At 43.6% G+C, this 23,545-nt stretch overlaps 1 protein-coding gene across 3 annotated transcripts in view; it reads left to right on the top strand.

The window, feature by feature from the left end:
- The window catches only part of SETD3 (SET domain containing 3, actin N3(tau)-histidine methyltransferase), a 71,917-nt gene that overhangs the window by 36,823 nt on the left and 11,549 nt on the right, over positions 1-23,545 (top strand). For all 3 annotated transcript variants that reach the window (XM_081228158.1, XM_081228159.1, XM_081228157.1), the window contains exons 7-8: positions 21,415-21,473; positions 22,342-22,456. In XM_081228158.1, the coding sequence (XP_081084284.1) occupies positions 21,415-21,473; positions 22,342-22,456 (174 nt within the window). The remainder of the gene's footprint in view (positions 1-21,414; positions 21,474-22,341; positions 22,457-23,545) is intronic.

Raw genomic sequence — 23,545 nt, 5'->3', positions numbered from 1 at the left:
AGGTTGGCCTGGGTTTGTTTGCTTGCTTTAAGATAACCTCATGGCAGGGAGGCCAGAAGACCAGTTAGCCTGAGGAATTTGAGAAGTATTTGAAGGTTGGATTGGCCGTATCTGCTGACAAACTGGATGAGAGGAGTTTGGGAGAGAGTTAGTTTAGGATGACCTTGAGGTTTCTGGAATAAACTGGTTTTAAGTTTACTAGTCCCCCCTTATTCCTAAGCTGACTTTACCAGCCTTTCTCTATTTCTAACCTTTATGGTTTAGAAAGGAAACTTCTGATCCTAAATTTCTAGCTTATTCTAACTTGTTTGAATGCAAGACACCGAAAGTAATCTTTGTATCTGAGTTTTCAGTCCAGACAGGTTTATTTTGTACTTTGGAATAGATATTTCAAGCAGAAATCTTTTGTATTCAAAAGTCAAGCCTGGAGCAAATCTTTATTGTGAAATTATAAGCTCATGAAGGTGAAGGTTTTAATGGAAGTGCTCAACCAACCTTAACCATAGTGACAGACGCACAATAGCGCGTCTGAACGAAAAGCTGTCAGACGAGCAGCGTTCAATTTAAATATATCAGTGATTTCAAGACTGTCTCTAATGAGTTCTGAAATCTTTGTGTCAGCCTCATGTTTTTTCCTTAAATGCTGTGAAATCATTTAAAATTAATAAGCCAGTCTTTATTTGGTGGCGTTTACATCAGAACTGCTACCATCAGCTTGGAGGTCCTTGCTCTTGTGTGGTCTCCTCCTCAGTCTAGTGGCTGTGGTTTCTAGAAGCAGAAGGACAGCAGCTTCCTGTTAACAGGTCAGTACGCTAAGCAGAGGGACCTCCTAGAGACAGCCGCTGGGTCTCAATGCTGGCATTTCGTCACCTGAACGTGGGCGGCGGCGTGACAAGGGCAGTGTTTCCGTTACTGCTAATGTAGATGTGAAGTGGAGCTTCCTCGAGGGGGTGAAGCGTTGGACCAGGGTGTATGGGGGACCTCGGAGTATTATTCCCAAACCGAGAAAGGTCTGCTGGCAGGGGTCACTTCTGTCCGCGTCACACACACCCCCCCGCACGTCGCAGAATCACGTAGAAGTCCCGCTGCGCCTAGGCCTTTTCTCTCTGGCAGTCCGCCCCTGTCACCCAGCACCACTGATGTGTGCGGAGCACTGGTAGGTGCTGGGGCTGCAGACGTGGTTTCTGGCCTCCAGGAGCTCTCCGTCTAGCGGAAAACCAAATCTCGTCCCGTGAGAGAAGAGCGAGGGGTAGGGGGCGCTAGCCCAGAGGCAAGGGGAGAGCAGAGAGACTGGGGAGTCAGGAGAGGCTCCTCAGAGGCGGGTGAGGTAACTGACCCTGAGGAAGGTCCGGGGTTTACTGGGGGGGAGTGGGCAAAGGGCACAGGCTGGCCACTCAGTGCAGCTGGGGCGTGGTGTGCACGGGGCAGAGGAAGTGAGGGTGGAGAGACAGGCTGCACGGGGGCGGGGAAGCAGGACGAGCGCTGCAGTAGCGCTTCATTTGGTGCCCAGATACTCATTAAGCACACTGAGTCCTCACAACCACCCTCCCGGGTCTGGCTGTCATTCCCGTTTGACAAAACAGAGGCCTATTTGCTGGTCTGTCTGTTCCAGGACTTGAACTCATACCCAGTTACTGGTACAAAAGAACTTAGATTCCTCCCTGAGTCTGCTGTACCTTCCGGATCTCCAGTATCATGCTGACTTCACCCTGTAACCAAGGGAGCTGGTCGCTCACTCTGTAAGCATTTATGGGCTGCCCACGGCTCAGTAACTAATCTGGTTTGTATTTCAGCATAAGCAGTTACAACGCTTTAAGCGGTGGACATGTACTCACGAGTCCTGCTAAAGCGGAAGCACCACAGAGGCAGGGGTTGGCCTGCGTGGATCGGGCACCCAGCCCAGTGAGTGCTGGCACGCAGCGAGGGCTTGGTAACCAGTTACTGGGTAAGAAATACAACTCTCGGGTGAGGCCGAGAGTAGGTGGTGACCGACCCACGGTGTCAACACTTTTGGACGCAATTCTGGATTTTCTTTCGAGTGTGTGGGTAGCACTAGCTTCCTGGACAGGCTGCTCTAGGAATGAAAAGCACATAAGAACATAGCCATGGACTGGATCAAACCTGCATTACGAAAAAATCTTTCCAAGCCAGCTTCACCTACTGTTTTTCTTTTTGATTTAAAGGAGGTGCTTAATTTCAGCAAGACACTCATCCTGGTGCCTTAGCAGAGGAACAGAGAGTGACTCTCAGTGTGGCCGGAGAGATGGCAGGTGGCGTCAGGCTCTCTCCCTGGGCCTGTCCTGCCTAGCACTTTTGTCAGGATGGTGAAAAGACCTAGGAGGCGTGCTGGTCAAATTTCTGGGTGGTGAAGAACCAAGGAGACTCCCTATGTAGGCTAAGCCTGTCTCGATTCACAAAGCTCTTGGCCGCACTAGAAGGATACGACTGAGCAGGAATCACTGGGAAGGCAGTGGGCATAGCAGGAGGACTGGTGACTGGACCTCAGAGCCCTGGAGCCCTGTTCTCTGAGAGTAGCTCATTTTGTGACCGTGGACCAGTCACTCACACTCTCTCAGCCTCACTTATTAAGAAAGGGAAACCTGCCCTGTGTCCCCTACAGGAGGGTGGGGCAGGTGAGAAGTGAAGGGAAGCTGTTTTTAGGTAATAGAGCATTTTACAAATGCATGTTTTTTTTATTCTTTTTTTTTATTAGTTTCTGCTTTGTAACAAAGTGAATCAGTTATACATATACATATGTCCCCATATCTCTTCCCTCTTGCGTCTCCCTCCCTCCCACCCTCCCTATCCCACCCCTCCAGGCGGTCACAAAGCACTGAGCTGATCTCCCTGTGCCATGCGGCTGCTTCCCACTAGCTATCTACCTTACGTTTGGTAGCGTATATATGTCCATGCCTCTCTCTCACTGTTCTTAAAAAAGAAGCTACCCGTCCCTGCCCTTCGGGGGTCCTGAAGAGGCAAATCGTGGATGAGGTGTGACGTGAGCTGGCTGGCCAGCCAGGGTTCCTCCCAGTTCAGAGAACCACGGTGTGGCTGCTACAGTCACGGCCCTGTGGGTGCAGAACTCAGCCCTGCTCTCTCCTCAGTCTAGTGGGGGAAAGCTAAATGGCAGTAAAGCAGGCAAATAACAGTTTATGGCAATAGAAGGCTCTTGCTTGTTGGTATAGGGTCAGTTACCAAAATTCTAGGGAAAAGCTGCTAAGAGAGCTTTAGAGGCAGGAAAGATACAAGTGATTTGAGTTATCACAATAAAATATAGCTACACTTTAAAGGCAGTAAAGGTCAGTAATCGCTTCCAAACATCAAACATTATAAACTTTTTTATAATAAGATTTATCTTCAGTCTCTCCACACGTTGTACATGGCAAGTAATGGAAAAAGGTAAAAATAGTATGTATCTATTGATGGATTATACCATATATAACAAATAGGCCTTTGCGACGTCAGTTATTTAGAATGGTCAATATCAATGGAATAAATATATGATAGAAAAAAGAGGTAGGGCCATCTAGTAGCTCTCTGTGGTAGTACCTTCTGTGGCAAAGATGAACAGTTTGGGAAATGTTCTGTTGACTTTTTAAATGGAGATTTAATTTATACACTAAAGCACCCATGCATTAAGTATAGATTAGTCTTTATACTAAGTAACTACATCAAAATCAAGATATGGAACATTTTTACCATCCCAGGAAGCTCCCCAGTCTCCTTTCCCAGGCTGTGTCCACCCACCCTTTTCCAGAGGTGACCCACTATTCCAATTCTGTCACCATGGGTCAGTCTTGCCTGCTCACGAGCTTCTTGTCATTAGGGTTGCACAGCGTGCACTCGCTTGCACCTGCCTTCCTTTGCTCAGTGTAATGTCTGTGAGATCCATCCAGGTTGCTGGGTGTAGCGGCAGTTTATTCCCTTATTGTTGCTGCATAGTTTTCCGGTGTGTGAATGTACCACATTTATCCATTCTCTTATGGATGGACATTTTGGTGGTTCCCACTTTTTGGCTGTTGTAAACGAAGCTGCTGTAAGTAATCCTGTATATGTCTTCTTGTGGACCTATGCATTCCTTTCTTCTGGGTGTTCTTGGAAGAAGACTTACTGGGGTATTGGGTGGTCATATATGTGACCACCCAACCTCAGTAGACGTCGATGAACCATTTTTTGAGCGACTAAACCCATTTGGTGGCGGGAGAAGTGCTCGAACGTTCTGGTTGCTCAGCTCCCTCCCAGCCTGGGCTGCAGGGCCGTCCTGTGGGCATGCATGTAGTCCCGACTTCCATTCCCCAGCGACTAACGGTGCTGAGCGTGTTTTCACCTGCTTATTAATTACTTGGGTATCTCCTTCAGGGCAGTGCCTGTTGGAATCTTTTACTCATTTAAAACAAAATTATAATAATATACTTTATTTAACCCAATATAGCCAAAAGATTATCCTTTCAAAATACAGTCAGTATAAAGTGATTTATGATATATTTCACCTTTTTTGCAGTAAATCTTTGAAGTCCAGTGTGTATTTTGGGGGAGAGTAGTATATTATGTTACTAAGTTTTTAAACTGAGGCACGATATATGTAACATAAAATTTGCCATTTTGACCACTTTGAAGCGTACAATTCAGTGTGTCAATTACATCCATCGTGTTGTGCAACCATGACCTCCGTCAAAACCTTTTCGTCACCTTAAACAGAGACTCTGTAAATGTTAAGCAGTAGCTTCCCCCCACCCGCCCTGCCCTGTTGCCTGTTTGTGATTTGGCGTTTTCCTCTGATTACGTGCCCTTTATAAGACATGTTTTGACTATCTCCTCCCAGTGTGTGGCTTGCCTAGTTGCTTTCTTAATGTATCATTTGATGAGTAGAAGTTCTTAATTTTAATGAAGTCCGATCTATCAGTCTTATTTTTTAAAGATGGTGGTTTTTTGTGTCCTTTTAACGAATTCTTTGCCTAACCCAGGGGCTCTCAACCAAGAGCGGTCTGCCCCTAGGAGGACAGAGACATTTTTGGCTCTCACAACTGGGCCAGGGATGCCGCCAAGCCTGCAACGCCCGGGACATTCCCCACAACAAAGAATCATCTGGCCCGAAATGTCAGGAGTGCTGAGGTGGGGAAAGCTTGGTCTAGCACAGGATTGTGAAGATGTTCTTGTACGTTTGCTTCTGGAAGTTCTACTGCTTCACCTTTCACATTTAAGTCTATGAGCCGTCTCTCTTTAATTCATGCATATGGAATGAGAAGAAATTGAGAAAAATCTTGATTCTTCCACATCTGTGCCCCTAGCCTTTTATTTAAAACAAAACTCAGTACATTAATTATCAGGAGCTTTATATGGAGCATTTAAACATCTAGAGCTAAAGTTTCAGTGTTTGCTGGTCTAAAGGCAATGTTTGAAGCATGAAGTAAATGGCCTGGCATGTGCAGAAACTGAAGATTTTTTTCCCCTTCCAACTTGCTTATTAAGGACTTGATTTAGAGTTTTTGTTCTTGTGGTCTTTTAACTTTCAGGTTACAACCATAATGAAAATGCCCACACGAAAGATGCAATTCATAAAATATATTGACTCGGAAGTGTGCTGTTTTAATTAGACTGTAATCTGGTTCTTTGCATATAAGTGTCATGATTAGACATTTGCCAGAGAGGAGGGAATTTGGTAGTTTTTCCATTGTAGTTCAGTTGTATGTCTACTTGTCAGGTCTTCCACAAACCTGACCACTTAAGTATTCAAATCCTAGTAAAATAGGTTGTGATGTTTTAGGATCGGTAGGAGAAGGAGAGAATACCTTTCAGAAGTGGTGCCTTAAACCACGTGGACAGCTGTTCTTCAAGAGGATGGCAAGGGCCGAAGCGTTGTTACGAGAAATTTTCCCTGTGTTTAATGGTCATGTCCGGTACATTCAGAGTATTCTTATATTAAAATCTAATTTTATATAAGAATTTACGGCTTCTGAGTGGTCAGATGGAGAAAATATCACCTTGTTCAGCATACGTTGTGGGATGGTAATTGTTCAGCTGTCGAAACTGACCCTGGCAAGGGGATCAGTGGTTCTAGGGTTAGATGCTTAGATCTTGCTTTAAAATCCGTAAAAATACATGTTGCTATTTTAGGGCAACACGAGTTCCCCTTTTTCTGCATTTGTGTGAATGGTTGTGCCAGAAGGCGCTGATTTGGAATCAACAGCTGGTTTGAGTCACCGCCCTGCCTCCAAATAGCCTAGAGATGGCAGGTCACCGAGCCTCAGTTTCCACATCTGGCACTGGAGGCGCCAGTCACTGCCGCATGTTGGTCCTGGAGGATTGAATGAGAAGCGTAAGAGCATTTTGTGAAGTACAAATCTTCACAGAAATGCGGGGTGCCCACTTTGTGGGCCCACCCAATCTTTTTTTTTAATTTCTTACCATGTTATGTGTTATATTTATATAGAGGCAGCACCTGAAGTTAGATGAATGGATTTGGAAACTCCTCCACTTCCTAGCTGGGTGACGTGGGGCACGTTTCTTCTGGGGCCTAGTTTCTTTATCTGTGAAATGGGGGTGATGGTGGTACCTATCTCACAGGGTTCCTGCGAGGTTTAAATTGGTTAATACTATAAAATGCCTAGGACATTTTATGTGCGTGGCACACAGTAGGTACTCGATAAATGTTACTTATTATTTTATTGTTACTGTAGAGTTGATTTGGGTGATAACGACATTGAGCACCTGCCTCAGTCAGACCCTTTTCTGCACACAGTGGCCAGTCCTCTGGAAGCAGGCTGATGAGTTCCTGACATAGAGACTGTGGTCCTCAGCACTAGGAAGTTAGGTGGGGTGATGGGCACGGAGGTTCTATCGCGGGGAGGACAGTGATACGTGAGCCAGCGGCACTGAATTTACCTGCATCTTCACTGCTCAGCAGATTGAGAAGTTTAATTGTTCATTAATGAGTCGCCTGCTTAATTTCACTAATTTCTATTTAATGGGGCCATTTTGAGCCCCTGAAGGGCTGAGAACAGACTTTCTTCAATTTTGTTTCCACAGCTCCTAGCCTGATGTTTGGCACATGATAAATATATGTTGAATAAATTTTAATTATCAGTTATTTGCAGGTCAGGTCCAAAACTGTGTTAGAGATCCTGAGAAACTAAGTAATATGGCTGGAGTTGGAGACCTTTAGAGGAAAAAGTAATATGGCTGAGTCGTTGGCCTTGCTGTCAGCGGCCTTTTTGACTTTTTTCTTTTTTTTTAAGTGAAATTATTTTAAAATTGGAAACCATACCTATGTACAGTAGAAAATATTAGAAAATACAATAGCTTGAGGAGGAAAATTAAAGTTTTATATATTCTATTTGGCAGAGTTTCAATGACCCGGAACCTCAAGTGGGCAGATCCGGACAAAGATGGGGCCAGAAACCCTAGTGTGAAATTTAGCTTCTCCCAGACTGCATTTTGCCACCATTCATCTGTGTGTGCATATGTACCTGCAAGGCATGGGGAGGGGTTTAATCAGATAGCAAAGATCTTCACTACCTCCTCCTTGGTGGCAGCTGGCAATATACCCAGTTCCTAGATTCAACTCAAGTGAGGATAAGACCTGCAAACTTGTTAAAAATGGCACTTCCTGAGCTCCACTCTTGGTGTCCGTAGGTCTGGACTGAGGCCTGGATGCAGTGCACCCAGACAGCAGTGTCCTGGACTGTAGGACTTTGGAAGAGCAAAGAGCTTGCTGTTGGAGCCTGTCCAGAATGTCTTACAATTCCCTTTATGCATCACAGTTTTCATCTGTTTTACAGAATAAAAACAGGTGTATGGAATTGAAGAGACCAAAATAAATCCATAAGCTTATGAGGTGGGCCTTATGGAGGCCTTCACGTTGCCTGATTTTCATAAGTAACTTTGGAAATTAAAGAGACTCAGATGGGTTTCTATATTGGATTTGATCCTCTGTGAGACTGCCAGTGTAAAAGCAACTGTTTATCACATCTTAACTAGCCAGTGTCTTTGTTCAGAGTACATAGCATATGTTTCAAAGAACTGGGATGTCTCCAAAAGCTGTAAATTTAGGATTGAAATAAAGTATTAGTTTTCAGGTGACTGAGTGAGTGCTGAGCACAAGTGGGGCAAAGGGGACAAGAAACTGTATCCCCACACTAATGATGATCGTAAAGCAGACCAAATGCCCCTCATTCTAAGCACAATCTCCTGCCTCCAATAGGAAGAGAATTGAGGTGTTTTGTCCACCTTTAGTTTCTGTGGCTTGTCTCCTTCTCAGAATTTCCCTCTACCGTCACCATCCTCTTTTTTCTTCACCTTTCTCTCCTTGTCCAGGCCAACCCTTTTAGCTGTGCTCTTGGTAACATAATGCCCACGTGTCTTTGTTCTGTCACTTACTCCCCATCCTGTGCATCTTCTTCCTTTTTTTCCAGTAAATATGTTCATTTCCCCTTTCCTAAAAGGCAGAAAGGTGCTAACATTTACTGAAGACACTTGTTACTACAGCAGCTCCTAGCCCATCCTGACCGATAAGGTATGTATGTGCTTGTGTGAAGTTTCTTGAGAAGTACTCCCAGGCCCATAGTTGTCTGTTTTTTAGAGGCTTAAAACGATGCACCCTTATTCTCTCATGGGTGGTATGGGAATCCAGGAATCCAGGCATAGCCTCACCGGATCCTGTGTTCCAGTGTGTTTCACAGGCTGCAGTCAGTGTGTGCTCTCATCTGAGGGCTCGACTGGGGCAGGACCAGCGTCTGCACACCATCTCCTGACTGGTGGCAGGATTCTGCTCCTTGGGGACTCAGTTCTCACTGGTGGTTGGCCGAGGCTTTGCCACCTTAGACCCAATGTTTTTATCAGGTTCACCAGCCCCCTCCCCACACTCTCCACTTCCTCTGCTCTCTGTTTTGATCCATCCTTTGGTACATTACTTTCCCTAAAGAAGACCTTCTTCATCATTTCCATTAATTTACCATTGTCTCCTGAATTTAAGTCCCTTCCTCTGCAGGGCTACTAACTTACTGATGCCTCTCAAGTGCCAGCAAACCTAGGGGGTGGGCCCTGTCTTCCCTTTACGCGTGAGGCAGCTTGGCCAATAGGGCCCCTCCAGAGCTGCTGCCCTGTGCACTGCGCCCTCCCCTGCAGGGCCCTCGCGTGCCCACCAGCCTTTCCCTGCTGCTTCCCTACACGAGCTTTTCCACCCAGCACGCCTCAGCCCCTCCTCCTCCTGCACCGATGTTCCTGGTACGGTCTGGGGCACTTCCTCCCTCCCCACCTGGAGACCTGACTCACGTGGCCCCTCCTCCCTGAGTCGCTGCCTGACCTCTCTGTTGCCAACAACGTCTGCGGCCCCTTCTCTGTGATTCCAGCACACGGCATGTGTTCTGGTGTAACACGTCATGTTTTGCCCTCCTGGATGCCCTGCAATGGTGTCATTACTCTGAACCCGTCTTACTCATCGTCCCCCACGGGGCCTGACCCACAGCAGGAACAGCAAACTGGAGCCCATCTGTGTTTATCAGCTCCTTGCGTTTGACGGGTTCAGAGGGAGAGCCCAGGGCTCCCTCTGCCCGTCCCTTCTCCCTCCCTGGATCCACCTGCCACCCGCCGCCTGCCGGGCTGGATCACTTCCCCCTGCTCTGCACTCTTCCCCTCAGCCACTCTCATCCCGACCATGACTGTGTCTAGTACCCGCCACCCGGCAGACAGGAAGCTCTGGGAGGAGGGCAGGGGCCAGAGCTGTCGTGCTTACTCGTTCCCCATTCCCTGGCACAGCATTTCACTCGAGAGCGGGCACTCTGTAATATTTGTTGAATCTAAGGGAGTGGGTAAATGAGTGAATGAATGAGTGGATCAACTCAAGAGCAGTTTAATATGGTGTAAGGTCAAGCACCGGCTGGTATTTTGCAGACTTCTGTGTTAGAAACGCAGAGGTCACTGGAGGGCATCTGAAGGTTTGAAGGAAGAGGGATATCAAACCATCTTAGGGTTGGCATAGTGAATCAGTGGAAGGGAGGTAAATCTTTCTGATCTGGAAAGTAATATCAAATTATAGTTGTGAAAATTGGGGGAAACTTTTCCACATCACGTTTTTTTCGGGGATATATAAGATTACTTCCAGGTTTTGCAACTTTTTTTTTTTTTTAGAAATTAGAAGATGACTAGAAAAAACAATGGCCATTTTGCCGAGGATAGAGTCTTAATTGACAAAGCTAATGATCTAGAAAAACCTATGTTGGAAAATGTCACTTTATTATATGTGTCTGGAAGTGCAGATGGGAAAACAGGTTTTTTTTCTTTTTGCAGCAGATTCATTAAGTGTTTAGAAAGAGGTTCTCTGTGTACCGCCTTCCCCAGCCTGAGTAGCTTGAGACTAAATCTAAACTCTCTTCTCTCGTGTCTGTCATGAAGCAGGTGGCTGTGCTGCCCTTTATAGCAGACCCGCAGCCTCTGCACCATCCCGTCTCAGCCTCTGCTCCCGGGCCCCAGAGCATCGGCAGGAGTGTCCAGGTGACAGTTAACTCCGAGCCGGGTCAGACTGTAGCCTGGCCGGAGAGATGCCTTATCACACCTCGCTGACTGTCTCATCCCCCGGGTGTTGTTTCAGAGTCTCTGCAGCCCTGAGCTGCCCCCCAGGCTCGCCCGTTCCCAGTTTACCAAGAGAAAACTCTGACCAGATGACAGGAATTTCTTCTATTTCTTGTTGTCTCCATCTCAGTTTCTTTGTGTCTTTGCTTCCCTCAGTCCCTCTGAGAAGGAGTCCTGGCCAGCAGCTAAGGTGAGCCCAGTGGCCCATGCCCAGAGCTCTGTGACATTGCTCTGGGCGCCGTCTCTCCATCCCCATCTTTCTCATCCTTTCCTTCCTGCCCGGCTTTAGCCCTTGGGTTTACAGAACATCCCTGTGCCTTTGAGATAACGTCCTGTCCCCTTCTGTCTTTAACCACAGCATGTACCAAGAATATTCCATGCTTGAGAGTTCTTCGAGCCCCTGTGGTCTAGGCCCTCCCACTGCCTCACCAGTGACATGCCCCCTGATGGGTCCCTGGGCCACCAGTTGTCCGATCCCGTGGCTGTCCCACTGCCCTGTCTCCTCGACCTCCCTGACGTTCCTGCTGACCCTTCAAGCTCGCTCTTCCCCGGGCTTCTCTCACTGCCATTCCTGCCCCCCCCCGAATAGAAGTGCTCCCCAACTTTTGGGACTCTGGGTTAGGAGTTAGACCTGGTTTTCAAAACCCAGTTCTAAAATCTTCTCTCATCTATGACTGTAATCAAAAGTCATCTTATATCGAAAGGTGACTTAAGTTAATATATTGGATTTCTTGTTTTCGGTTCCAGGTGAACAATTTGATAATTGCCTGTTTTATAGGTAATGCTTAAAAGCTATGCACTGATTAAACTGTTCTTTCACTGAAAATTTGTATCCAGATATTGACTGCTCCAACAAAATGGTACTATTCTTAGAAAGTGAGACAGTATTTTCTCTGATAAAAACGAGAGTGAAATCCATCTCATAACTATTGATCAGTAAAGCATCTAATTAAGGAAATATAAGGCAAAGCATATTTTTTGTGGAAAAAGAAGTAGACTTGCATTGTCTCGCTTGTCCTGCTGGGCTCTCACTTGGGCTTGTCTGCAGAGATGGAAGCTGGGCAGAGCCTGGTACAGTCCTGCACGATTTGATCGGCCCTTTTCCTCTTCTTGATTTTATACCTGGTTCTGTTTCAAGGTAGACTCTAACTTTACAGAAGAATTTTTTTTATGACTTCTTTTCCCTAAGAAATTTTGATGCCAGTAGGGAAATAGCCTGGTTTTTAAATTTTTATCTTTTGGTAGAACAATGCTCGAAAGAGTTATGGTACCTTTTCTGGACTCAAAAGGAGAGAGGGAAATTTTTTTATCAACTGAAGCTGAATATAAAATAATTTTGCTTAATCAGAAAGCAAGCTCTCAGCTACTTTACCCAAAGGCAGGGACATTTTAAATTACATTTGGTTAGTCAAGTGAGTTGTCTTGACTTACTGTAATAACATTCTGTTGTGCCTCTAATAAATTATAGCCCTGTAATTCAGCTCATTGTAGTTTTAATGGGGGCATTTTTACCAAAAATGTTAAAACATTTTTTTATTTATCAAATCTCAGGGTGATAGGTTTGAAAGTTCCCTTTTCAGGGGGTACAAAAAAGGTTTTCTACACTTTTCTGAGCAATAGCTCTTTATCAGTGACTTTATATTGTTCATACCTCCCTCCCTCCCTCTGTCTCTCTCTGTCTTTCTGTCTGTCTCTCTCCTGGAGATGCAGAGAGCCTTCCTGTGTACCCAGCCATGGAGCAAGAGAAGTGTGGTTACCTCTTGTTCAGTGGCCTCTGTACCTCTCCTCCTTGGTTGGAATATTTGTAGTTGTGCTCTCCTGACGGGGACCCAGAGAAGTAGTGTTGGGGATTTTCTCTTTGGTACCTTTTAGCACAGTTTAAGCATCAGGAATACAGAAAAGGAAGGTACAGGAGTAGTCTGCGATGGCGGGGGCACCAGCGCCCTCACCACTGGGCGCGTACACGTCCCTGTGGACCCCGGCACCTGCGGGGGTCGCGAAGACGCACTGAACCTTGGTGCTGTGGTCTCAGCCACCCGCTCTTACCCACCTCCCTTGTGACCAGCAGCTGGCTGTGTGCAGCAGGGACCTTTACCCTGGATTTTGTTATCCTTTGGATTTACCAAAGTAAACTCATAGCAGCTGGTGACCAAGTAGCATATGTGATGTGTGGATCCATATGATGTGCCTGAGCCTGTGAGGGTTTCAGAGGCTTGCTCAGTTGTGGGAACCCTCCTGAGTCCTTGGGATTGATGTATTACGTCAGAATTTGGCCCATCTTTATCAGAACCCCAAGTCTGAAATATGCGGGTTTTCAGGTTCCGTGGTGCACCCCTGGGTTCATCGGCTTACAAGCTACTCGTGACTTCAACTTCCTTTAGGCTTAAAGGCAGGACATTTAAGGCGCCGAAGTTCATTTCTCTAACCACTTGACAACTAGGAGAGTTGCAAGTAGCCAAAGAGATGGTACCCGTGTAAGCCCTTGGAGGTAATACTGGTTTAATGATTGATAAAGCTGTGGGGTGTCTTAGAGGCTGTTCAGCGTTATCATGAAAATGATAGGCGTTCCAGATAATGTAATATTGGAAGTTGTTGGGACACCAATGTGGCATAATTCTAGTAAAGAAAATACCAGAAAGTGAATTCCAAATATGACCTCTATGTTTTAAAATGTATTAAAGGAAAAGAGTGTACCTATCTACATGTATTTGGTACATAAGTGTTTTCTGGGACCAGGGTTCTTCATGTCCAGAATAACAGGGGAATTGGGCTAGATGATCTCTAAGTTACCACCTGGGTCTGAGATTTTATGACTAGAGATAGTGACTTTAACTAAATATGGATCCTTTCTGGTGGTTTGGAAATAACAGACATAAACATTCTTAGTTTTGGTAATGTTGCCTGCCTCTAAGCTTTGTAATGTCCTTTAAAATATCTCTGTGCTGAATTTTAAATGAGAGCAATATTTACCAAGCATTTTCCTAGAATTTCAACAGGAAAAAAACGTGTTTACCATATCAGAACTTAACCTTAATTTATAAAAGCGGGACAACTAATTATCCTTTGCCTTTCAATAAGCTCCAGAAAACTTTTGCCTGGTTATTATCCCAGCCCCATCATTTATTAACTGGGTAATAACCTTGGATATGCTGTTAATTTCTCTGTCCCTCAGTTTTTGCAGCAACAGAATGGGTCTACTAATAGTGCCTATTTCACAGGAAGCAGGATGATTAAATTATGTAATACACGTAAAGTTCGCAAGAGTTCCTTGCGCAGACTGCTTAGTAAATGGTGACTGTTAATCCCTCCCTTCCTCCTTCCCTCTCAGTTTCTCAGTCTCTCTCTGTCTCTGTCTCTGTGTCTCTGTCTCCTAGAGATACAGAGAGCTTTCCTGTGTACCAAGCCATGGTAATTCGTTTTCTGGGACAAGGTTTGTATGCATCTCTGAATGTCAGTCTCCCTATCAAGGAGATGGGCTTCATGATGGTGGTCAGAATCCTCTCCTCTTATGAATGACTGGTGCCCCTAATCATGCTAGCTTGATTAATTTAACCAGAGTCCAAAGTCTCTCTCCTGAACTGTTGAAATCTAAAGTAGCCGAAATGAAAAATAAAATTCTATGAAGCTGATGATAAATAATTCTAGCCTGCTTTTCTGATGCAAATGCATCCTTCTAAAAATGAAAACTGCTTTTTACCATTCTGTTTATTTCTAGTTTCTTTGGTGATAAGTTGAGGAGTTGCTCGCTTGCTGGAGTTGTTATCTTTTTGCAGACCAGAAGAGAGATTCGATCATGGTTTGGAGTCCTCAAGTTAATCAGCAGATTGAGATATTTGGGGTGGGGGAGTGTCAAAGGCCAAGAAACAAAAGATTTAAGAGCTTAGAGAAAAGATAGAGGCTGCTCTCTGACCCCCTTTTCAGATGAGGAGACGGAGGCTCGGGGTCAGGTGATCTGAGGTGACCAGGGAGGATGAGGCTGTCTCTGTTAAGGTGCACCGCTGTTGGGGTGAGTTGGAGTGTCACGGTGGAGGGACATTTGGGACAGGGAACTGCTGGGCTTGGTCCATTTTGCCCCTTATTGGATTCTTAGAGTAGAGCTTTCTCAGATGTGCTTGAAGATAGATTTGGGGGGAAAAAAGAGAGAAGATTCTTTGACCCTAGATGGTGGGAAAATACCCTATTCATGAGAGGGCAGACAGAAGAAGGGGAAGCCCAGATCTGTTTCTCGGGAAGCCCGTGGGCAGTGCCTGTGTGCCGTGCTGCAGGGGAGGAGCGTGGCAAGCACGTGACCCCGGGGCGGGGTCTGGTCACCGCCATATCGCCTGCTCGCCCTGGCGCGGCATCTCGCCACCTTCGGAGTCGCCGCTCCTCTGTCCCACCTGTCCCTTTGGCCATGACGGGTCCACTGAGAGGAAATCTCCTAGCCCCCAGGTCCCGGCTCTCCCTTCGCTGCTGCCCAGGGCAGAGGGCAGGGGGAGCGTTTCCCTCTCACTGTGGAGGAGAGCGTTTCTCTGAATGAGGCATCGTGCGAGGCACTGGGGGTTCCCTAGTGGTCCAAAAGGACGTGGTCCCTGCCCCGCTCACCTCCTCGGGCAGAGAAACGTGCACTGAATGTGCCTGTGTGCGTGTACACACGCACACGCACGCACGTGCACACACGCGCGCGCGCACGGTGGGAAAGAAGGGCCCGGGGCTGGGAGGACACAGAGCAGAGAAACCTGGTGGTTGGAGAAGGAGGGTCTGGGCTGTAAACTCTGGCATCACCTTTCTTTTTTTTTTTTTTTTTGCGGTACGCGGGCCTGTCACTGCTGTGGCCTCTCCCGTTGCGGAGCACAGGCTCCGGACGCGCAGGCTCAGCAGCCATGGCTCACGGGCCCAGCCGCTCCGCGGCATGTGGGATCTTCCTGGACCGGGGCACGAACCCAACCCGTGTCCCCTGCATCGGCAGGCGGACCCTCAACCACTGCGCCACCAGGGAAGCCCACCTTTCTTTTTAAAGTCACTTATCTGCTGCCAGGCAGGACCCCCCTGAGGATGGTGACTGTGTCCTCCTGTTGCACAGCACCTTGCAGAGCATCCAAGATAGTCAGTAAATGCAGTATTTGTTGAATTTCTAGTCCTAACCTCTTCAGCTTTTTTCTGAGTCAATGAATATTTGTTGAGTGAACAGATGATTGACAGTCAAAAATGTAGATCGATTATGACTAAACTTGATTCGTGGCTGATTGCCCCTCTTCAGGGAATACAAATGGTAACCAATAAAGTTTTTAAACAGGCATATCTTTTTCAGTGTTTCAGTAGATTTCAATTTAATCTAAACTGGATGTAGATTATAGATTTCAGTGTTCCAATGAAAAAACCAATTCTTCCATCCTAAAGTAATTTTATAAATTTGTTGAACAGCATTGATATTTCTCTACTAATCTCATTTACTTAATTAAAATTTTTGTATTATAAGGTAATACCTATTTGCTATAAAAATTAAATACAAGTATAAGGGAAAAGCAGACAGTTTAAATTTAATGTGTATTGATGTATTTATTTGATCATATTGAGTGAATTCAAAGAACTTTATGATGAAAAATTCCCTGAAGAGTTGGGTGTAATCTGTGTTTAAAAATAAAAGTCTTTAAAATTGATTTTTTTCCCTCAAGAGCCAAACGCGTGAACCGTGCTTTGATTCTGATTTATGGTCATCAAAACTAAGTTCTAGATTCAAAAGATATTTTGCAATTTGTCATTCAGTTAAACTGTGTTATATCCAGTTAGAAAACGAAATACGAGCAGGAGGGTTGAGGACCGACTAGAAGTTGCTGCCTGACATGCTGCTGCTAGTTAGCCTATTTTTGGAGCGGGAGGGGGAACCTCAGTGTTCTAAGTGTAGATTTTCCTTCGGCCCCTCGCCTGCCCCCTGCCTTTTCATACATGTGCCAGATACAATCTTTGACATGTTTTAGTTAGGAAGTTCAAATTGCCTGCTACTATGTTTTTTTATCGGAACAAAATAAGTACAACTTCTAAATTATGGTTTGTCATTCCTGATACTGTAGAGCCATTAATAGGTCACTGAACTACCATACATATTTTTCAAGTTAACAATTGATTATATATTACAGCAGGTTATAAATTCTTTAAAATACAGTATTTAGGAGTCATTTTTATGAACTGAGCTACTTTCCTTTTAATATATTTAAATGCCTCATTGAAGGTGATTATTAAATGTATTCAACTCAGTTTCCGTATAAAAACTGGTCAAGGTTAGAAATGAGTATTCTTTAGAAAAGTAAGGATCTGATTTTGAGAAGTGTTTGTGTCCTAGAGGCCATTTGTGTGTTTTAATCTTTTTTTGTTTAATTTCCTTAGAGGGTTTTGAATCTTTTAGGTTAAATGTGTTTTTTTTAAAGAATTGTTTTGGGAAATACCTCTCCATATATTTATGAAAGTGCTTGTCTTTATTTTATTTTTTGAAATGTTTACTGTTAAATGTTAAAAACAAGAAACAACTTTAACTCAAATGTATTTTGTTCCTGTGCAGAGCTGTTTCAAAGCTGTTTCACATACTAGATGTTTCTGAATTAGGAATTCACATAATAATGAATTCTGCTTATTTTGCTTCTCCACCAAGATTTGTTGTGTGAGCTTAAAATAAGACTGCAGCTGATTCGTGTAGCACATATTAACTGTTTATTTAGTTTAAGTACATGTCTGTATCTTTCATTTCTGATCAACCCGAAAAATTTGCATGCTACACAGCAGTCATCTTCTTTATACTTTATTAAATATCTGTCAATTATAAATATCAAGGTTTTACATTAATGTCAAGATAGTACATCAAAAATTCATGGAATATGTGACTTTTTCCAAGGGTATTTAATACTTAATGCATTTGTGTCATTTTTCTTTCCCGAGATATTGACAGGTTTTATTAAGTGTTTGTTAGGGAGATTTCATTTTTATCAAGGGACTATAAAGAGAAGCTGCATGCTAAATCAATTTTTAAAAGCCAGAATATTGTTCATTTTTTCAAACTCTTGTAAATCCATAGGTTTTATTTAAATTTCTTCTTGGTTTATTTTTGTTTTATGTGAGTGATAGTTCAAGACAGAACTTTAATAAGGATCAAATATGCTGACTGTGGTGGTTTTTAATTTCCTTAAGCATAGCTACCAGACCCATGCAATATGGTAAATTCTTCAAAATGTCATACTTACATATTTAGCAATATTACTTCTTTTTATTGAAGCCAAACAAACGATTTTAGATATTAATCTTCCCCAAACAGAGTGATTATTTTGTACTAGGTACAATATTACTGTGTCTCATCTGGAACACCTCCTGTGATAGAAGAGGGAATCGGAGAGAGCTTCCCTGGGTTGCCAGGCTTGACTTAAGGAAACAAGAATCCTCTTTTAAAAGTAAGCTCTGTAGGGCTTCAAGTCTGATTATGAGCTACAGGAACTGTTCATATCTCCAACTTCGAATATTTATAATGCACAAGAAAGTGAAAATATCGATCACTTAAAAAATCTGGGCTTGTTTCTAAACCTGTGTTTATGGGGTGGGTGGGGAGTGGGGAGGAAGTTAATGCTTGGTGGACCCTATGGCCTGCTCCTTTTGGGCCCTGGTACCTGAGAGACCCCATCACTGTCGTCTTTCTCTGCTGCCAGACAGACCCTCACTCATCCCATGTGTAGCTAGATCTTGGAAACAGCTATCTCAACTAAAACTAATTAGCCACAATGAGTAAGTTTTCTGCTTTCATTTACAGTTTTATTTTTAAAGTACAGGTTAGGAATGTCTTCTATTGGAGATAAACAAAACCCTTACAAGATTTTGCTCTATAAAGTGAGGAGTGTTCAGTTATCCTCCCCATAAAGTGTGAACTTAATGACTTTCATCTAAGAACATTTTTAGGAGCTTTCAAGTAACTTCAGGTTAATATTATAATTTTTGGAAAATGTATTTTTAAACCTTAAGGCTTGATGTGTTAAAAAAAAAAAATTCTGTCCAGAGCTTAAATAGTGTTTGGAATAGACATATTTCTTATTCTTGTTTATTTTTTCAGGGTATGTGAAAATACTTATTTTTAAAGTTAAATGCTTTTCATGTGAAAATCACTTCAATATTTGAATGTTTCAAGGGCCTTGTAAAACTATTACATAATAATTTAAAGAGGTAGGTTGGTATCTTGTTTTGTTTTTTTTTTTTAGAAACCAAATTTCTCTTGAGTAAAGCTGAGCCAGTAGCCATTCTGGATAAAAAACCCAGTTTTGGCTTAGGATAAGTTGCTCTGGGGGCCTTGCCCTGGGAAATAATTCAAGAACTCTGCAGCTGTAACCGATTCCACCATGAGGCCAGTAGGTGGCGCTGGTGTCACAGCAGTGAGGGCCATGCTGAAATGGAAGATACTTGCCTTTATCTATAGCCTCAAATTCCACTTCAGTATAACTGTTAAGTGCATGTGTCTGTGGTAGAATAACTTTTTTTTAAAACCAGAATTACGTACAGTGGGCACACCTTATTTTTCAAGCAGATAAGAACAACTATTTCTAACAGATTCTGCAAATATTACATAACTCTATAGCCAAAATAATCTTCAAAATTAACCTGAAGAAAGCATTCGTGTATTTTTTTTCCCTTGCATTTTCTTTATGACTTCATCAGGCCTGTGAACATAAACTTGTATTTTTGGTAAGAAATGTATATAAATAATAGGAAGGGAGACATTCTGGAGAGTTAATTTTCCATCTTTTTGGTCCTTGGGGAGGCTGCCCTTGTTTGAAGAGTTTTCTTCGCAGAGTCCAAAGCTATTTAAAGATCTTTGAGTGTTTGGAACATTCTTCCACAAGTCGTTTTGACATTCTAATTTTGAAAATTGTCATCTCTTCTCCTATTCAGTAAGTCAAACTTTTTGAGGGGGAGGGGTCGAATTTTTAATACTCAGGGGGGTTAGCATTGGAATTTACCAGCTTTCAAAATACCACAGGGCATTCCACAGTTTAAATGAATTTAAAACATTTTAAAATAACAAAAGCAACAATGCTTTCCCACCTCCTAGAGTTTGAGAAGAGATGGGATGTGCAACATTCCCAGTAGGTCAGACTATGTGAAGCTTCATTTTATTATAAGTGAAAGGAAATTTTAGCAATGGAATTTCTTTTCTTTAAAGTTCTGAAAAATTTCTATGGTACTTATCATCAAATTAGTTTTGGGTGGAGGGGCACTTCTTATCTGCGGAATTTGTACTTTTATGAGGAAAAACCTGAGCACCCTTATGGTCAAGTTCCATAATTAAATGGAAAGCTTCTTTAGGACTCTTAGAACACAGGCTTGCATTTCATTCATTACAAAGAAGAGGCAATAAGAAGCTTCTCCTTGAATCTTTGCTTTGCTTGACCATGGTATTGGGTTTTTTTTTTTAAACCAGAGATAGTTTTTTCTAATCTTCCCAGCTAGAATAATGCAGCTAGAGAATGCCCCTGAGCGATAGGTTATTTTATATTTTGACCTAAATTATATCTTCTTTAATTTCATTTTTATTGTCAGAACATTTACATATTATGTGACTGTATTTCCATATGTTGACTTTTCTTCCAAAGGGTTAAAACCGGGTTTAGGATCAGAGGGGAGAAGCAGGCACCTGGGAGCTAGCACCCAATTGGCAGCCTTTTGTAATATATAATTTGCCTAAAATTGCGTGCCGAGCACAAGCTTTTGTTTTCTAATTGATTTACGGTTCGAGCCACTTTTACCTCATCCCCTACTGTCCTGCATACGGTGCCAGCTAGTACAGTGCAGTGAGCGATGATAAATTACCACGCACTTGTGGTGGTAATGCGTCAAAAGTAAAAACTGCACACTACACGGGGCTCCGTGCATTTACAGTGCTGCAGAGACAGTGCAGCCGAATCGCACTGGTATCTCAGAAATAACCATTTGTTCATTTGATCACTTACTGCGATCTGTCTATCAGTCTGTAATGGAAACCGAAGATTAAAATTATACTGTTACAGCTTTGAATTTCTTAGTTGAGACACAGTTTTTTAAGTGCTCGAAAGACCCAAGGTGGGGGGAGTATTGTGGAGAGAGAGGATGTGAGATGTGTACAATTTTCTCTAAAGTGTGAAGTTTTGGTTATTTTTATCAAATGTTCTTTTGTCCAGAGACAAAAAAGAAAAGGAGTGAAATTTACATATGCCGACCTCGATTTTATCTTTATTACATTTGTTTGTAAAATTTAATTCATAATTTCACAGAACTGTGTTTTTCTTGATTTTCTGTATTTGAGCTGCATCTGCCGTGTTGTATGATTCATTTGCACTAAAAAGTTGATTTCCTTCCAAATGATTTTAAGTCAGAGATAAATGAAAGAAGTTTCAATTTATTAGAGTGCCTTTAATTGTTCCTTTTATTGATATAAGAAGAGACTTGGACGATTCATGAGGGCTGTACAGCACATAATGTCAAGACATGCAGAGGGGGTCCGGGACAGACACCTGACATGGAGACTCCGGGTTTCCGTGTAGAGAGACTCATGGTGTGGGTGTGCCTACCTTTTGTAAACTCAGTCCACCTTAAATTTTATTTCTGTGCCGTGTCTGTGGGTCCTGGTATCGAAATATGAAGCAGCAGATTTATGGCGGCTGCTGGGCACAACAAATTAAGTTGACAGTGATGTATGAGAGCATAATAGCACGATGATCCCTCAGTAGCGCGGCTGGATGCCTCCTGCTTCATTTGGCTCTTGTTAGGATCTGTTAGGCAGCTAAATAATGAAATTTTGCTGACTGATTTCTGTTTTCCCTTTTTCTCTTTTCACCTCTGCTTTCTAAAACTTCTAATTCCCAGACCCATCCTCATGCCCACAAACTGCCCTTGAAGGATTCTTTCACTTATGAGGACTACAGGTTGGTGTGAGGGGTGTGTGTGTGTGTGTGTGTGTTGGGGTGTGTGTGGGGTGTGGTGTACGTATGTGCGAGGCATGTGTTGGAGGGTGGTTTCTGAGTGAAATTGGGATCTCAGAAGTGCGAAGGGCTTGGGTAAGAAGTGACTTGCATGACCATTTAAAGCCTTAAAAAAGAGATTGTCTCTCCGGAAGTTACACTGGACCCCGGGGCAGGGAGCAGCGTTTTAATAGCCCTGTGGAAATTGCCATTAACCTGTACTGCTGGGGCTTAGTTGATGTAGCCAAGTGATGCTCAAGATTAACATTAGCGTGGGGTGAGGATTTTTTTTCTTTGAAACAGACTGTTTTAGCGCTTTAAAGTAGGGACTTTTTTTTAACAAAAAGATTTAATGCAGTGCACAACATAGTAAAAAAAAAATAGCAGTCCACATTTTGTGGAGTTCTTAGAGGATTTCCAATCAGAAAGGAGTTACAGTGTTTGCTTTTCACTGAGGCTCAAAATAGGTACAGAGTCAGCGTTTGGGTAAAAGCGGGGTGGGGTCTCTCCGCAGCAACGCGGACCGGGACCCGCTGAGGCCTGGCTGGCTCTGTTCTAGGCCCTCCTTCCAGGCCTCTTTCTCCCGGGAACCTCCTCCCTTAATCTCTCACTCCTAGATTTCCCCTGGCTCCCTTTTCCTTCCATATCCCCCCTCCTCTTCTCTTTACCCTAGACTTAATTTTAAATGATGATGAACATCACCTTTGCGACTTAGGAAAGGGTTTTGAAAATTCGTGAGAGGTCAGGCACACCTCAGTTTTGGTTGCGTTGTGACTGCCGTGGGCTTTCAGATGGGCCGGCCGTAATTCGCCTCTTTTCTGATTGTTAACAGGTGGGCGGTCTCTTCCGTTATGACTCGACAAAACCAGATTCCCACGGAGGATGGTTCCCGGGTGACCCTGGCGCTGATTCCTCTGTGGGACATGTGCAATCACACCAACGGCCTGGTAAGGACCTCCTCGGGTCGTGTTCATTAATCGGCGAAGTTCTGCCTACAAGTCACTGTCCCCTACTGCCCCCTCCAAGAGGAGCAAACAACGCCAAACCTCGCCCCCCATGAGTAGAGGCTGGCGTTTTTTTCTCGCTGTGTTTACTTAATCCTGAAAACGTGAGTCTTATATCACTTTCAGAAGCCACAATGAACTGCATTTCTTTGCTAAGCCACGATTCCAGCCTAGACATACATTTTCTTATCTTATTGGACGACAGACTTAAATGAAAGTTTCTTTTTTCTTATTCTTTATAAAATACCAATTTATTGAAAAAAAGTCCTTTCTCCTTCTGGGTTTTCCTTTTGTGTTGCTTGTTTTCTCTCTTTGCTGACTGTATTATCAGTTACTTAAGTTTCTCTGATTCTTTCCTGCCCGCTCTCCCTTCACCTGCTATGCGGACACATCTTTGGCCCCGTTGATTAACCTGCTTTTGTTCAGGAGCCAGTCCTGGTGTCCCTGGCCGTGGGGTGGGAGGAGGTGCACTTCGGCGTTTGGCTCTTGGCCTTGGATGCAGGAGTCAGTTGGCATCATCAGACGTTGGGAAAACAGGGAGATGCTGTGAGGATTGTTAATCCTGACGCATAGAGGAGGCTGCCTCTGTCTCTCAGCATTCTTCAGGTTCTGAGCCTCAGAGCAGGTTTCTGTGCTCTCTGTGCTGAGAAAGATTTCCTGATATTACTAGTTGGAAATATGATCAACTTCAGAACGTTTTGAATTTTTAAATATTATAATCGTATACTGGTTTGGTTAGTTTTTGTTCATCTTTTCTCAGTGTCAGCTTTCTTTGTTATTATTAGCAGTATTATAAATAGACTGGTGCTATAGATGAGTATTTCACATCTAATTCCACAAAATGGCCAGAACACATGCCACGTGTGCCAGACACTTAAGAGAGGAACCCTAGTGCTAACCGGGGAAGGTCTAGCCACAAGCACACTCTTAAATTGGAGAGAAAGAATAACTATACTTTTATAATTATATTTTTGCCTTAATTTAGATATGCTTAATTTAACTAGCCATTTTGAGGAGTATTAGCATATTTTA

Source organism: Mesoplodon bidens (assembly GCF_964165515.1).
Source record: "Mesoplodon bidens genome assembly, chromosome: 3".
NCBI lineage: Eukaryota > Metazoa > Chordata > Mammalia > Artiodactyla > Ziphiidae > Mesoplodon > Mesoplodon bidens.
This window is presented reverse-complemented; position numbering and strand designations above follow the sequence as displayed.